Genomic DNA, 16544 nt, shown 5'->3' with positions numbered 1-16544 from the left:
GCAGCCTGGCAAGCCCTCACCAAGAGGTGCCAGGCAGAAGTTACACAGCTGATTTGAGTTTTAGAAACCAAAGGGGGCCTATGGAAAACTAACTCTATAATCCTATCACTTTACATGCTCATTTTAAAAAAGTTTCTTACTATCAGAAGAACAGTACAGGGTTCACTTATGCAATGAATTTAACGAAAGCCTCCTCCACACAGCTGCTAACAATGTTAGATCTGCTAGTATCCATGCTTTGCACTTAACGAAAACATTGATTTTGCATAGTACTCTTGTTTTTACAGAACTGTCCTGGGAGAGTTTTGGACAAATATCTTTCTATGAAAATGCTCACTTGCCATAATCTAATATTTTTCATGAAAACATCCTATATTTGAACTCTTGGATTTTTTTGCCTTGGGAAAATAGTTTTCTGCACAAACCCCCTGTTGTCTATGTCACACAGCCCTTCTGCTCCATTTCATAAAGTGATCAACACCAGTTCCTTCAGATAAACAATCCTGGATAGAAAAATACACTTCATTTTTTGGACATGATGTGTTTACATAATTGATTTTCTCATGCTAGTCTAAAAACACACTTTTTTGCTGCCAAACAGGGTTTGATTTTGTCTGACAAAAACACGCCACAGTCAAAGATTTAAAATGATTAGTGGAATTGCAAGGGCAGGAATTTAAGTGGCATTTAACAAAACCACCAAACATCTTAAGCCTTCCCCTTATCCCTACCCTAGAAACCTTCAAACCAAAGGCAACTCCAGCTTATTACTCAAGACCGAAAGCTATGATTGCCTCAAACATTCATAACTAGTATTTACACAGGTTACAGAATACAGAAAGCCTCAAAGAAAATGTTGCATTTGGTCTACTACCACTGTAACAAACAAAGCAAAAAAAGAAAATCAAAAGAAGCAGCAGTCAATACAAGAAAGGAATTTTGTACAAAAGTAACGGTTAAAATTTCATACATTCTAAACATCAGGTTTTCCTTTCAGTTAATTTTCCATATCTCTACTGTACCAGGGGTAGTCTTTTGATAGAAGTTTTTTTCTCTTTTAATAGTGAATAAACATTTATGAAGTAATTTACATTAAAAATTACATACATTATGAAGTAGAGAAGTATTTTGACACTTTCCTACAGACATAACCATGTGCTACTACTACAAAAGAACTGGTACAATAATTTTTAGGATGAAACAGACTGAATATATAGACTTTGTCTGATCATTTGCAGAGGCGATACTTTAACAGCAGGATCATCAAATCTACTCCAGTTATCTTGCTCTACAATCCAAGCAGATGCAAGACAAACTCAGTATTTTGTGAAGGGCAGCTAAGTAAGGCTGGGATTTACTCTTTATTTTTTCCTTCAGATGACTCTCAAATGACTTCAAATTACTTCACCTACTTTCAACTTGCCAACCAACCTCCTCCGAGGTGAGCAGCTCACTCAGCGTTTGGTGGAGGTGGTAGATTGATCCCAGCAAACCGCCAACCACCCTCACAAGCTGCTCACTCACTCCCCTCTCCTCCAGAATGGAGAGAAAACAGATGGAAGGTGAGAAGACTTGTGGATGGAGATAAGGACAGTTTAACAGGGAAAGCAAAAGCTGTGTGTGCAAGCAAAGCAGAAACTGGAATTCATTCATGACTTCCCATCAGCAGGCAGGTGTGTCCAGCCACCTCCTGGCAAGGGGTGGGTGAGGGCAGAGTAGGAAGCAGAAAACCTTCACACTGTGCAAACACCCTTCAGCAAGAGAAGATATGGTATCAAGATTGATATGGTATCAATACTGTTTTAGGCGCAAACCCAAAACAGCACCGTAGGGCTGCTATGAAGAATGCTACCTCCACCCCAGCCAGACTCAGTGCAGCAATATACCAGACAACACAAGACTCAAGCAGGCTACTGGAAAAGCAGAACAAAAGATTACTATGGGGAAAACACTACAACTGTATATACAGTATATACAACTGTATACTCCTACATTTATACAGTCCTAAAATCACATTCAGCCCTTTGAAGGCAACCACGAGGCTGACGTGGTGCCCAGTGAAAACGAGTTTGACACCCCAGCACTACAACATTACAGCATTTACAAATTAGTTTCTTCAGTGTTTGCAAACATACCTTTCTTCCTAAACGTACTGTATCTATTTTGTCATAAACCCCATACCCTGAACAAAGACTGAATATTCAACACATTAAATTTACATCATCCTGTCATAGACTGCCCTTGTTTTATACATTTAAATTGTGATTTGTGAGGCATAGTCAGTAGAAACAAGCAAGTTTAGAGGCAGTTCCCTCCTAGCTTTTAACAACACTGAAGATTATCTTGCAGTCAAATGGCATGGGTGATTAGTGCTGCATTAATTTTAATCCTCTCCTAATATTCTGATAAATTATTGCCTTTGTCTTAACTTTAGAAGACAGTTTTCAGAACTAGTTCAATTAAACCCTTAGATCTTTTTTCAGGGTTCAGAATAGCTTTGTAAATATGCAAAAATATCAGCTAAGCTGAGACCTATCACTTCAATGCCTGCAAGTTCTTATGTGTTCTCCTAATTCATTTTAAGCTTTAATTTACCATGAATATCCAAGGTTTATTTATATTTACAAGGCACATATTGTACTCACAGGCATGAAAAATATAATTTGCCTCGTCTAATGAGTCATCATTAGCTTTTGTTTTTACCTTTCCATAAGCCAAATATTTTTAATGTATTCAACTGGAGTTATTTTTACCCAACAATTTATATAATTCTTTTTAATAAGACCAAGTCATATGTCAGCCTATCGCTATTACCGTAACTTACTCTCAGATAAAACAAAAATGAAAAAGTCTAGATAAAGCAAACATTGCAGGAAGCAAAAAACCAGTTCTCTCTATAAATAAAGGCAAACATGACCAAAACTTTTGGCTTTTTTTTTTATTTTTCTATTTTTTTTTAAAAATACTCATGAAACTTTCAGAAATACACTTTTTCTCTCCTCCAGAATTTCAATACCACTTTAAATAATCTGGAAGTCTAAATAGAGTTAAAACATGTATGACATAAGAGACAGCTCTACATTACAGCAAATAACCCACATCCTCAACCCCTTCAAAAGACTTTCACCATATACTATGAGGTGTGAACACACACACGTGCAGAGTCTTCCTTGGCAAAAAAGTTCCTGTTAATTGTTAGGAAGATGCCACTTTAGGCTGATTTTTATGAAACTCAGATCCTAGCTAAGGTATGAAGTATGAAAAAAAGTAAAATACCTCTTCATCTCTGTAACAGTCCTCCAACAATGACAACATGCCCAGTTTGGAAACATTAGTCAATGAGGAAACTCTTAAATGATTAATACTTAAATTCCTCAGAATGGTAAATTATGGAGCAGAACAAAGACAGATCACAGACTTCGACACATCCAGAACAGATTATCCACATGTATTAAGGTAAAGGAAACTATTTCTGCTGTTCATTCAGTTAGCCTTCACCCTTCACTACTTAACTAGTAAATCTATTTTTGAACTCTGAGAAGACAGACTTTTAAATAAACAGGAAGTTCTTCCTTTAACCATTAAAGGACAGTTAAAAACCTGGAGTCATGAAAAAAATGGGGAAAATAAAGCATCTTCAAGCTGCTTAAAACATCATTTGAAAGCAGAACTGTGACTGACAGATTAATACAGAAAAATACCACCTTGCATTATGTCCAAGTACCACACAATTGCCTACCTAATCTGGTATCTTACTGTTCATACAGCTGGTCTCCCTCTGCCAGAGGATCAGCTACAACACATTCCTGTCTTTCAGAGCACGTGGTTAACAAACTCTTTACTAAACTGAATCTAATGAGGAAGACAAATTCCATAGGAGAAAAAACAAACAGAAAAGTCAGTTTTTCTGTTAAAAATCTGTTTTCCAGAAGTACTCACCAAGCTGAAATAAACACTTCATTCTTCATCTTCAAAACAAAACTCAGGACAGCAGGCTTGAGTTGTGGGAGGAGGAGAAAACAGCAAGGAAACCAAAACTTACTACCTGTAGAACATGCCAGTCTAGTGGAGGCCTTCCTGTTACTGTAAGAATAACTTGGTTTGGAGAAAAACCTGAATCATTCAGTAGAGAACCATTCACGACACGTGATGCAAGATGTAGGGAAGGTCAGCCTGAATCTTTAGATAAACTGGCGGGTGAGGACAAACTTGAGTTCTCATGGACTCTTAGAGAGATGAGAGAGCAACACCTTGTGGGGCCAGAGCTACCAAGAATTACCAGTAGTCTTTCAGGTGACAGGGAATTATATATTTCTAAGTGTAGAAATATAAATCCTTATCAGTCTTTAACACTACAAGAGGTTATCTTTAAAGAGGGTTCTTTCATGTCTAAATCTCTGTGAAGAGCTTTGTGCCCAGAAACACATCACCATGGACCACTTAATTTACTTCTGTGACAGAACTAAACTATGATACTTGACTGAAAAATGCTGATTTGAGGTGCACCCAGGCAAAAAAGCTCTGAAGTTTATGTGCATCTCAGAATGTATCTGAGGCTTCAACCAGTGATGATGACAGGCAGCTACAAGCCTCAATGCATAACTGTAAGGAGGGACCTTGGCTGAAGTCTTGCAATCTGACTGTGATGCTAGACAGAGGGTGAAATGGCAGTAGCTGAATTCCTCTTCGTAATCGATCAGAATACAAAGAGCAGGAGGAAGAAATTGTCTTTCCGTGGCTATTGTAAGGGAAAATTTTCCAGTCTCAAAAGACAGACAGAAGACCACACACTGTAAGAATGTACATACAGGTGGACTCCAAAAAAACCCTACTTATTATGCTTCCTAGATTTACATGTTCATCATGCAATTTTTGTAGTCTGCTTTTATTAGTCTATCAATACACAAAAGAAAAATGTGTGTAGGACAAATATTACAATAATCTCATTAGACTGTTTCTGACTAAGACAAATTCCTGATTTCAAGATGGAGCAAAAAATGTAATACTCTCCTCCAGTGTTAAGACTACTGTACAATCCTTTTACAGGGCAAGCAATGAAACCATATATGCATTTGTTTTATCCTCCTCAGAGTTTATTTTGCATGTAATTTTACACAGTTTATACTTCACATCATACATTTATTCCTCCTCTTGAAAAAGAGGTTTGACACAGACACCTGCCTTGCATTACATTTTGAAACCTGGAACTAGTGCCAATAAAAAAACAAACCACCCTATAAAACATATTAGATCAATACAATGTAAATATAACATATATTAGAATTTGCTCGTTATTTCACTACAAGTAAAGCAATCTGGGGAAAAAAAAAATAAAAAAAAGATAATCAGTTCCAGTTGCTAAAACAGGTCAGTGTATTTTCTTTGAAGTCTTAGTTTAATGGGAATGCTTTTATTAGCCCACTACCAAAAAATGATCAAACTGGTGTAGAGGAAAATGAAGCATGATCCTAAACAGTATTATGGTACTTAACTGCAATATAAAATTCTCTGTCACACAGAACATAGTAGACTGGAGATGGTCATAAAGTCCCTTCCATGTGAACTCTGCAAAAGACTGTTTTCCATCATGCCACATTATTCCATCAAATCCCTTATGTTGCTTAAGAAGTGAGCCACAAGTAAGCATTCCAAGAACCATGAAAAGATTTTCAGTGTTGGCACAACTATTGAGTGATTTACACAATGGTTCACATAGGAAACTGAGTAAAATTATGACTTGGAAATGGTCACGGACATCTTCCTCTTTGGCTACTTTAAAAGTTAGAAAATTCAGATTTGTACAAAAGACATTCATTTCAGAACCAATTCAAATATGTTTTTAAATAAATGGAACAAAATAAACCATGTCTCGTTAATTTGGTATTAATTTTCCAGAATACTCTGCAATACATTTTCAAATATACAAAATCTTACTCTTTACAAAAAAGTTGTAGCTCATGAAAGAACTCACTTGAATAATCTTAGCAGCACTCCAGTAATTAACTATCTTGATTTTATCAAAAAACCACCTTAGTTTGATCACTGTATTTGAGACTGCTTCTTCATGAGAAGCAATGTTTCAAAAGTTATAAAAGTGCAAGAACATCATCATGTTCCAAGCTGAAAGGCAGCTTCTGAAAATAGCAAAATTAGTATTGCAACGTCCTGACATTAGTGATATAAATGCAATGGGAAGAACTACATTTTAAGTACATCTTCCTGCATGGTATCATTGCAGTAAGAACAAAACATTCTTCTCACTGAACATTTTAGTCATCTAAATAAAATAGTTGTGTCATTTTTTTCAGCTGTAACAAGTGAGATGCACAGATTAAGTGATTTGATTGGGAAGAAATATGCAATACACAAAATAGCATCGGCAGTTCACCAGTCAATTGGCCTGCTCATTTTCATGCTCAGCTTTTTTCTGCAATTTTAATTACATAAAAAAGGTAAAGTACAATACTCTCAGAGGACCTTCTCATCCATTTGGATAAATATTTCTAATTCCATGTTGGATTTCAGTGAAGAAGAGGAGCCTCAAATTAGGTCCCACAAACCATTAAGGCTGCCTTTTAGCCAAAAACTCGTGTTTTATTTAAGCAAACTACTTACTTTTAGTAGGAAGCATTAATACATAAAGAACATTTTAATTCACTATTGAAAAAGAGGATTACTAGAAATTACAAACTTTGAAGCAGGATCACTCTTGTTATTCCTGACAAAATTCTATAAACAACAATTTAATTGAGAATACCTGCTGCGTTGCAGTATCTTAAGTGTAATTTTGTACTACTAGAACTACAAAACCAACATTTTCCTTTCTGTCTCTTTTGTAAAATTTCCTCAAAAGAGGTTCTAGCAAGTCACGAGCTCTGCAATTATATATTAATATTAACCTTACATTTTAAACACCTAATATTACTATACTCAGTTTCAGAAAGCTTCCTTAGATCAAGTTTTGTTATACTTAGTACTAGGTACAATGTATCAGCACTTCTTCTATGACTTGCTTCTTCAGAGATAGTTATAGAGAACTTCATTTTTGGATATCCACATTGTGAAGCACAATAGCCACTCTGCTTGGAATGTACACCTAGTAAAAATATGACAAGAACAAAAATAGCTGAAAAAAAACCATCAACCTCACAGGATACAATTTCTAAATAATAGTATGAGAAAGAATACACATGACATATTTTCATCATTAAAAATTTGTCATTTGTGCAATGCTGTTGGCCACATTAATCCCATTCGAAGAGTGATTATCAGCTGTTTAGTCCCCAGCACTTGATTTACACAAGATAACCTAAAAGTTTAAAGACAGCTGCATTGCAATCGTGTTTTTTTTTTTTTTTTTTTTTTAAATCCTATGTCAATAGATCTTCCAGTGCGTACCAGTAGAGGGCCTTGTCTGACTTATAATGTCCAGTTTCAAAAACCTGCAGCCATCTAGGTCAATAGACTGTACAATGATAAATTTCACAACACCCTTCTGCTGTGAATTAAATTTGCCCCAAGGTCTGTGATGTCATTTCATACAGGTAAATACCAGCAATATGACACAGCAACGTATTCTTCCCACTCTTGGCATCTGTGGAGTTTCAGTGTCTGAGCAATAAAACTCACTCTCAAAACTAGACAGACCCAAAATTAACCATTAAATTACTGCATTTTTCTTGCCCTTTATTGCCGAATACCATGAAAAAAAAAACAAACACATGTAATCAAAAGACTCCTCATAGATCACAAAAGAACTTGCGGCGATATATTTTACATGACATTACTTCCAAACAGAGCCGAGTCACAATCTGAAAACAAGACAGATATGTACTACCTACCAATTACCTTGATATATGGTATTCCATCAATTGTCAAGTGTATGAATGTGCGTATTGAACAAGTCAATAAAAACGCAATTATAAAAGGTAACATAAGATTGAAGATTATTGGCTTCATTCTGACAACATCCTCTTTTAGGCTATCCTCCATCCTTGTGGAATGTCTAATATGCTGCAATTTTAAGTACATGATCTGCTAACTAGAGCCTCATGACATGAAATGCTTTCATAGTTTTCAAAATGGAATAAAGCAATAAAGCAAAAAGCTTTAGGAAGAGGAGGAAAAGGAAAAGAACGGCGATCTTCATTGAACCAGATGGAGCTATGTCCAATGCTTCTTGAAAGGCAGCAAACATAACGATTTCCCCTAAGGTTTCAGTGATAAATAGCTTCTACAAATCTGTGCAGGAGCGGAAATACTTAATGATGTCAACTAGCTTGGAATGTACAGATAAAGGAGAGGTTTTAAATTGTGTATGGAGAAATTCAGTGATCTGAGTTTGTTTGATGAGGTGAGAAGGGAGAAGGAACAAACAGAAATAATTTTTCTAAGAAAGAATGTGTAGAAGTTACTTCAGTGAAAGGAACAAAATTCACCATTACTACAGGATGCAACAATTCTCAATTATATTCTGGTCAATAATATGTCAGGTCCTAGGAGGAGTAAATTAGCTCAGTTCCTTTAAAGTCAATTTACATCAGCTCAGAATCTGAGAGCGGTGTGGAAGCATCCCACTCCCACCAATTAATTGCCAATCATAATTTAAAAACTGGTTTTAAGCCAAATTTAAGAACTCAGGCAAATGACTGTATTTAGACGGATGAGAGAGATGTCTTCTGTTTGCCACGAAGAGATACAACTGCCAGCTTCTTACTATAGTACTTTTTTTTTCCCTATCTGGACAAATTAACCATGTGTTTTTGTGTTTTTTGTCTTGGTGGGCTTCTTGGTAAATCACAGAAATGCCCAATACGGCATTATCTCCTAATCTTATCAATTTATTTCCCAGGTCAGTGTAACCACCTCTAAGGCAAGAAGCAATAAAAAAATTAAGGCATGAACAATGAATTAATATTAATTATTTATTAAATATCTTATTAATTATTAGAGTTATTAATTATTTATTCCACTGCCTGGATTTTCTCACCTCTGTTCCTTCCTCTTCTGACATCCTGAATCAAAGAATCATAGAATAATTTGGGTTGGAATGGACCTTAAAGATCATCACATTCCAGCCCCCCTGCCATGGGCAGGGACACCTTCCACTAGACCAGGTTGCTCAAAGCCCCATCCAACCTGGCATTGAACACTTCCAGGGATGTGGCACCCACAACTTCTCTGGGCAACCTGTTCCAGTGTTTTACCACGCTCACAGTGAAGAATTCCTTCGTTATATCTAATCTAAATTTCCCCCCTTTCACTTTAAAGCCATTACTCCTTGTTCTATTATCACTACATGCCTTGTAAAAAGTTCCTCTCCAGCTTTCTTGTAGGCTCCCTTTAGGTATTGGAAGACTGCTGTAAGATCTCCATGAAGCCTTCTCTTTTCCAGACTGAACAAACCCAACTCTCTCAGTCTGTCTTCATAGGAGAGGTATTCCAGCCCTCTGATCATCTTGGTGGCGTCCTCTGGACCCAATTCAACAGGTCCCTGTCCTTCTTATGTTTGCTGTCCCAGAGCTGGATGTGGTACTACATGTAGCGTCTCACCAGAGCAGAGGTGAGAATCACCTCCCTCGACCTGCTGGTCATGCTTGTTGTGATGCAGACCAGGATAAGGCTGGCCTTCTGGGTTACAAAGGTACATTACCAGCTCACATTGAGCTTCTCGTCAACCAGCACTTCCAAGTCTTTCTCCTCAGGTCTGCTCTCAATCCATAAAAATAGGGATAATCCTTAGCTAAAAGCTAATTAATTAGTAAAATTATGCATATTTTAATTGCTGTTTTATTTGTTTTAGATTAAGAACTCTGCTTGCATATATTTTAATCCATTGTTCTGATTCATATCAAAACACATACATACAGCACTTAATATTCTAGAAATAAATGTGCAATAGCATACAATAAAAGGCTTACATCCCATACACTGAAACAGCAGTGTTTCTATTGTATTAGTCAGTTCTGTCTTCCTTAAATACTGAAAAAATAGCACTCACAGTTCTTGTTGCATTTCCTAGGTAAATACCATGGATATTCCGCCCCCCCCCCAATTTTTCTCTCTTTAAGTTATAGTTATTTAGGTCCAAATTATAAAAAAAAAAGATAAAGAGAATTCCAACACACTGAAATGCATTAATGAAGAAATCTGTTCTGACACATTATGATATATAGCCGTAACAAACCCCATTCCATTCCACCTAGATTCCAGCATAACCCCAGTCCTTTTCAGTTGGACTGCTACTCAGCAATTTGGTTTCTAATCTTTACTGACGCATGAGATTCCTCTGCAGAATTTTTCTTCATTAATTTTTATGAAGTTTCTGTTGGCTAAATCTTCAAATTTATCGAGATGTGTCTGGAGTGGACCTCTAACAGTCAATTTATCACTCACTCTAATTCAGTGTCATCTACCAATGTGCTGAGGGTATGCTCTATCTCACCATTCCAGTCACTGCTGAAGACTCCAGAACAGTATCAGCCCCAGCAGCAATTCCTATAGGACACTCTCCTTGATACCAGTTGACAGCTGGACACTGAGCCTGTGATTACTAGAACTGCAGCAGCCCAGCCAGTTTTTAACCCACCTAACAATCTTATCCAGCTCGTATCTCCTCAGCTCCTAGGTAAGAATGCTGTAGGAGACAAAGCTGAAAATCTTACTGCATTGACTGTAGCAACCTCATGCACACAGCTAGAGTAATTTAATCACAGAAAGCAATCAGGCTGAGCATGCATGGTTTGCTTTTGCTAAGTCTGGGTTGGCTTTCTGATTGACCCATAGGGTATATCCCTCTTGTTTGGATACAGATTCCAAGGAGGTGGTCCATGACCTCTCAAGGGACTGAGGAGAGAAGCTGACTGCCCTACAGATCTCTCAGCCTTCCTTTTTGCTTTTACTGCAGACTTCTAGTTGTCAGAAATCTCCCCTGACTGCTATGATGGTCAACAGCCTTGCAATCACATCATCCAAATATTTTCAAATCTCTGGGTGTGTCCCATTTATCCAGCATCTTTAAGGTATCCCTAACCTATTGCTCTGTTACTGCTACTTTCTCTTCAGTACTGTCCTGGCACACTGCTCTTGGAGTCCAAGGTAAAAAAAAGGCACTGACTCCTCCTGTACTCTCCATAATGCCCACAAGTTTGACTCCTCGCATCGTCAAGGCACTTGTATTTATTCTTTAACAGCTTTTGCTATTAGTAGACTTGCAGAATCACCTTCTTGACACTCTCCATTATCTCCAGCTAGTTTTTATATATATAGTACACGGCCCGAGATATATATCTATAGATAGACAAGTATAGTAAAAGTATACAGAGATGTCCTGATTAAACCATCATATAAAACCTATGTATTCATCAGTAAAAGACATTATCAGAGATATGTCTTTTCTGATGTTTTTCTGTACCCTAGGAGAAGGGTCTAAGAAGTTTATTCAAACCCTTTTCCTCTCATATACTGTTGCGGAATTATATGCTTCCAATTACCAGCTTCAGTTCTACTGATCTCTGGTCTTCTAACCTGCTTCTTTCTGAACATAAGTTTTATCACATTTGCATCTCCTTCACCATTTCACAAGGCTCACTTGATGAACACGGCCAGAATGGGCTCATCCATGTTGGAAGGGGCCCCAGGAGGCCCAAACTCCCTGCTGAAGCACTTGTGAACAGCAGCAGCTATAAACAGAAATCTCATCTTACATATTTTGGGAGAGGACAACAATACACAGTGATCTCCAAACGTACCTAAAAACCCAGAAGCAATAAGTTCTGCAAATGACAACTGCTGCGTTCAGATCTGTCAGACTAGATTCAGTACCAGGTGCAAGCACAACTAAAATTGTCTGGAACTGCAATGAACTACTCTTCATCCCACTTTCAGGGCTGGAAAAAACCAAGCCCTAAAAATAATTTCAAGGTCATTTTGCAACAGATGGGAGAATTACTGGAACTCAGAGCTAGACCAGGCACTGCAGAAAAATTTTCGATAGTGCATATCGCAGCTGGTAGATGCAGAAGGCAATGCCACAAGTGTCTGTGCCAACGTTTTCCGAAACTTTTAATTAAAATGGGGGCTTTAGACAATCTCATGTCTCTGTATCAAGTACTAATTGTCAGACACTGACACTATTCTGAAAATATAATTAACTATCAATGAATAAAATAAATTATAGCTTTTGCTTTCTGACTATAATTCGTTATACAAAACCTCAAACTTTGGGCTTCATTTTGCTGGATATTGCATATGACAAAGAAGGTATGCTTAAAATAATGTGAAGTTCTGCCTTCCAATTTGTTTTTCAATTTACAGCTGTACAGCATGAATATGCAGAAATCATTTCTCAGACTGTCTTGCTTCATTTATGCAAAATAAGTCTGTATACTGCACAGGCTGTATCTCAAAATTTCTCCTCTATTATCTTCTGCACTCTTTCTTCATGTTAAGAAAGAGTACTTTAAACAGACAACAAAAACCCCCTGGCAAACACAAACAAGTAGACTGAAAAATAAGATAGATGAATGAAAATGACTAACAGAATAACTTTGGAATTATTATGCTTCCTTGTGGTTTTAAGAAGTCGAACGATAAACAAATAAACAAATTTGTAAGTCTTAATCATCAACAGGTAAAACTAACAAAAAACTGTCCTGGTGTTGAAGTCTTACTGATTCCCACAGTTAAACCAGCTAATTTTCTAACTACAGACATCCTTTCATACAATCTGTGCATGTCTGGGGTGAAAAAGAGTTAAAGAGTACATCAGTCCCTTAAAATTCAATACGTAAATTCTTATCATGAAGGTTATTCAAATGAGTATTTTCAAAGCTAAGGTCACTAAAAGCTTTTAGATTATTTCAATTTATGTGAGTATTTTAATTCATCAATAGACTCAAGCAAGTGGGAAGTTGAACTTTGACACTGAATAGTATACATTAAGGTTGAGGTTAAAAACCCAACCCAGTAAATAAGGATATTATTAAAGTAAACTATATCATTTCAGTTTCATTTAATGTGAAAAGATTATATGAGTGGATGTCAAAAATAGAGAATCAGAAAAAAACCAGTATTGGGGGCAGGAGGAAAGGAATACTTGACATCTATTTATTTTTTAACTAATTGGAAAGAACTACAGAAAAAGTAAATCTATAAAAGCTGAAATAAAAGCTGAAAAATGTTAAACAATTATATTTCTCAATCAACTGCATACTACTTTGCCAATGACACAACATACTCTGCAATATTCCATTTAGCCTGCTTATTACTCAGTTGTGTTGGTACATGAAGTATCAAAGCATAAACCTTGCTGTTCTCATATAAATCCCAACTTCTGATGTGGTACAAAAATATTAAAATTACATTGATATCTAGTTCCATTGCACAGTTAAATTCAGTCAAGTCAGATGCCTCAGAAAAGACTGACAAAACCTTTTGAATTATGAGTGTTATTAAGAATGGTTCTTTTTCTACCCCCCTGCCCCAAATCTATGTTTCACATCCAGTTACAACCACCAAGTATGTTATCAATGAATGACTTTGTAGGATCTGACCAGAGGCAAAATCTGTGTGCAGCAATTAACTGACATCTTGCAAAGAGATAAGACATAAGGAAAACTAAAGGTTTATAGAAGCATTGAAAAAGCAACAACTTTTATAAAACAGACCTCAAAAAAGACTATTAGGAGAATACCACAGTGGAGACATAAACAGAAATAAATAAAACTGTGGTAAAAAGAGCCTATTTTTACAACGATAGGTGGCTAGCAGCTTGTTATTAGGAAGTTTGATTATGTGGAAAGTTACGTACATTTCATATATTTGTTAACAATCCAGAACAAAGCGAGCAGTGAAATGGAAAAACTGGATTATAATCATTATTTAAATCAGTCATACTACAAAGGACATTTTTTTGTGCATTTCTCTTTGGAGTTTTCAAGGTGCATCTGATGATTCTGAAATCTGGCTGTCTACAGCACTAATAAACAAACCTGAATCATCATCTGCTCATCAACAAAATGTTACAGTGAAATGCCATGCAGCGCTTACAAAGCTTCCTCTTCATCCAGGGCTCTTTGCTCCAGGAATTTCATATCTCCCTTCTTTTCATTTTGGAATGTCACTTTGGATATTTCTTTTATTAGATGATTTTCTAGAATGAATCATGTCACGTCTAATCTTCTATTTTTGTAACACATTTGTGCACTATTTAAGCTTGACTTGAGCAGCAGAATTATTGCATGTGATTCCATTTTGTTGTAGCCCTCTGGGCATGTTTTGATCACCATGTTTACTTACACACCTTAAGGGAGGTGCATCTGTCATTAAAATATATTTCTTCAACGTTTGTGGTGGAGGAAGAACTAAAATTTTCAAAACAAGGAACTTAAGTCTCATGCATTATGTAAAGAGAATAAGATACTTGTTAAACAGCAGAAAAAGAACATTTATGAGTTTACTGAGGTGGCATCATATGTTTTTTGAAAATAAATTTGTGGGGAAGACTTCTACTTGGATTTTAGAAACTTCAACTAAGATGAAAGCAACTCCCAAGGATGAGTGATTACCCAATAATTGGGATGTAAATTGCTATTTAAAATAAAACATCGCTGTTTTATTGTAAAATAGTAGCTGGAAGTATTTACTGTAACTTTCATTCTTTCTTACTTGGAGTTCTATCTTGCTGAATTTAGTCAGGTTTTCCATATTTTTTCCCCCAGTTACTTTGACTTTGTGTCCTTTTACTAGTATTTTACCTCTATGTAGTGCTTGTGGCATCTTCTGGGCTGTTGGCTGAAGGTGGTCTGTGAATTGGACTGCTGAAGGACATAAAAGAAAATTAACGTGACCCATGCTGCTAGGTGTCTTTCTGACCCAGAAGTGCCATTGCCATGCCACAGTTTATGCTGCAAAAGTGCAGTTGCTGCTTTGCTTGTCACATGCCTTGTCTTCCACATGCTTCTAGCAAATTGTATCTCCACATTCTGCCGCATTTTTTCTGCCTTAAATGACTTGCACTCACCAGCTAAGATTCCAGATGTGAAAAATACATTCCGAATTACAGTTAACTGGCTTGCAAAAGTTAAGCTAGTGCTAGATAATTAAGATGCTCTCCAATCACCAAAGCAAGGTATTTGAGTTAGACACACAAAGCAAGAATCCCAGAAGCGTTAATTTGCTACGTAACCTTCAGGAATAAAATCTTAGAGTCTTAGTTTATTTGTGTGCAAATGAGCATAGATATTTACCCACACTACGAGAGCATTATCACATACATACGCTTATTAAAAAAAAAAAAAAATGTTCCCAAGATCCTTTACACCAACCATGATGAAAGCACAAGAATTCTTTCATGTCATGAAACTATTTTAAAAGAAGCAAATGATAGAAATGCCAATACCTTGCATACAAGGAAACAGGGTAGGTGTGAGTGAGACAGAGAGAAATATTAAAACTGACAATCATTCTATCATTCTCAGGAGTTTAGATCTCATGACAGATGTTAAGATGTGACTCTAGAAATTGATTTTTCCATTCTGCCATGGAAGAGGAGTGGCCCACACAAATCGGTGCAGAGACTCAATTTTATATATACCTGTTAAGATTACAGGTATAACTTATTTAGAGGTGTTTATTTGTATAGATACACCTCCGTATAGAGATACACACCGCTTCACCCACGTGTATGTTTTGGATATGAAAATCTAGTCAGCAATATAAGCATTCTCAGAACTTTTTCAGTGACCTCTGCCTTAATTCATGTCCTTTTTTAATCTTATTCTGCTGTGCTTGTGAACATACACACATGTATACATTGTGTGAATATATGAATGGGAAATGCGTACGTATGTATACATATAAAGGATGGAGAAAACGACGCTTTAAAATTATTAATTGTGGTAAGTGATAATGATTTTAAGAGTAACGAAGAAAGGTAGAGTTTTTATTAGTCATCATCTCAGTTAACAGAAATTGTACGCAAGGATATGCCTCCCACTTCATCTTAAATGGTTTGTGGGAAAGTCTTTATCCATTATTCATATCACTTTAGGACCGGAAATTCTTGAAATTCTTGACGTGAACAGTAATCTGTTCCATTTTGCAAGGTTTTTCTGTAAACTGAGGAGGAAAAAAACCCATCGGCAAATGCATGATTTGCTTTAATTCATGTTTGTGGAGTTAAGCAAATGATTTTAAGAAAGTGATGCAAGATTCAGTTTCTATAGAGCTTTAAATCACAAAGCAAGCATGAAGATGGAGTTTCTCAGACATGAAAATAAAGGAAATGATGATATTCAAAATGACAATTCAAAAGCACAGTAGAAGGTTTTCATGCATGTTAGCAAGGAAAGTTGTGTGCCATACACTGGAAGAGTGCATGCAAATTTAAATGTAATGTCGAAAGAGAAAAATCAGTTAACATTGTAAGTCATAACCAAATCATAACATTGTCATCTCTACTATATTAATACAAAAGCTAATTTCAGAAAATAAATTTTATATCCCCCCCCCCCCATACTCCTAATAGACTCCTAATTCCCAAA

General features: G+C 36.4%; 1 protein-coding gene across 3 annotated transcripts in view; it reads right to left on the bottom strand.

Moving 5' to 3' along the window:
- Positions 1-5087: 5087 nt before the first annotated feature.
- The window catches only part of GBE1 (1,4-alpha-glucan branching enzyme 1), a 160870-nt gene continuing 149413 nt past the window's right edge, over positions 5088-16544 (bottom strand). Inside the window, exons 16-17 of one of the 3 annotated variants that reach the window (XM_065630003.1) lie at positions 14757-14819; positions 5088-7096 (exon numbers count right to left, since the gene is read on the bottom strand). In XM_065630003.1, the coding sequence (XP_065486075.1) occupies positions 7040-7096; positions 14757-14819 (120 nt within the window). In that variant the 3' untranslated portion in view covers positions 5088-7039. The remainder of the gene's footprint in view (positions 7097-14756; positions 14820-16544) is intronic. The other 2 variants (XM_065630012.1, XM_065630022.1) reach the window with 2 other exon arrangements.

This window comes from Caloenas nicobarica, chromosome 1, assembly GCF_036013445.1.
Source record: "Caloenas nicobarica isolate bCalNic1 chromosome 1, bCalNic1.hap1, whole genome shotgun sequence".
In the NCBI taxonomy this organism is placed as follows: Eukaryota; Metazoa; Chordata; class Aves; order Columbiformes; family Columbidae; genus Caloenas; species Caloenas nicobarica.
The sequence above is the reverse complement of the archived record's forward strand: the minus strand, read 5'-3'. Positions and strand labels throughout refer to the sequence as shown.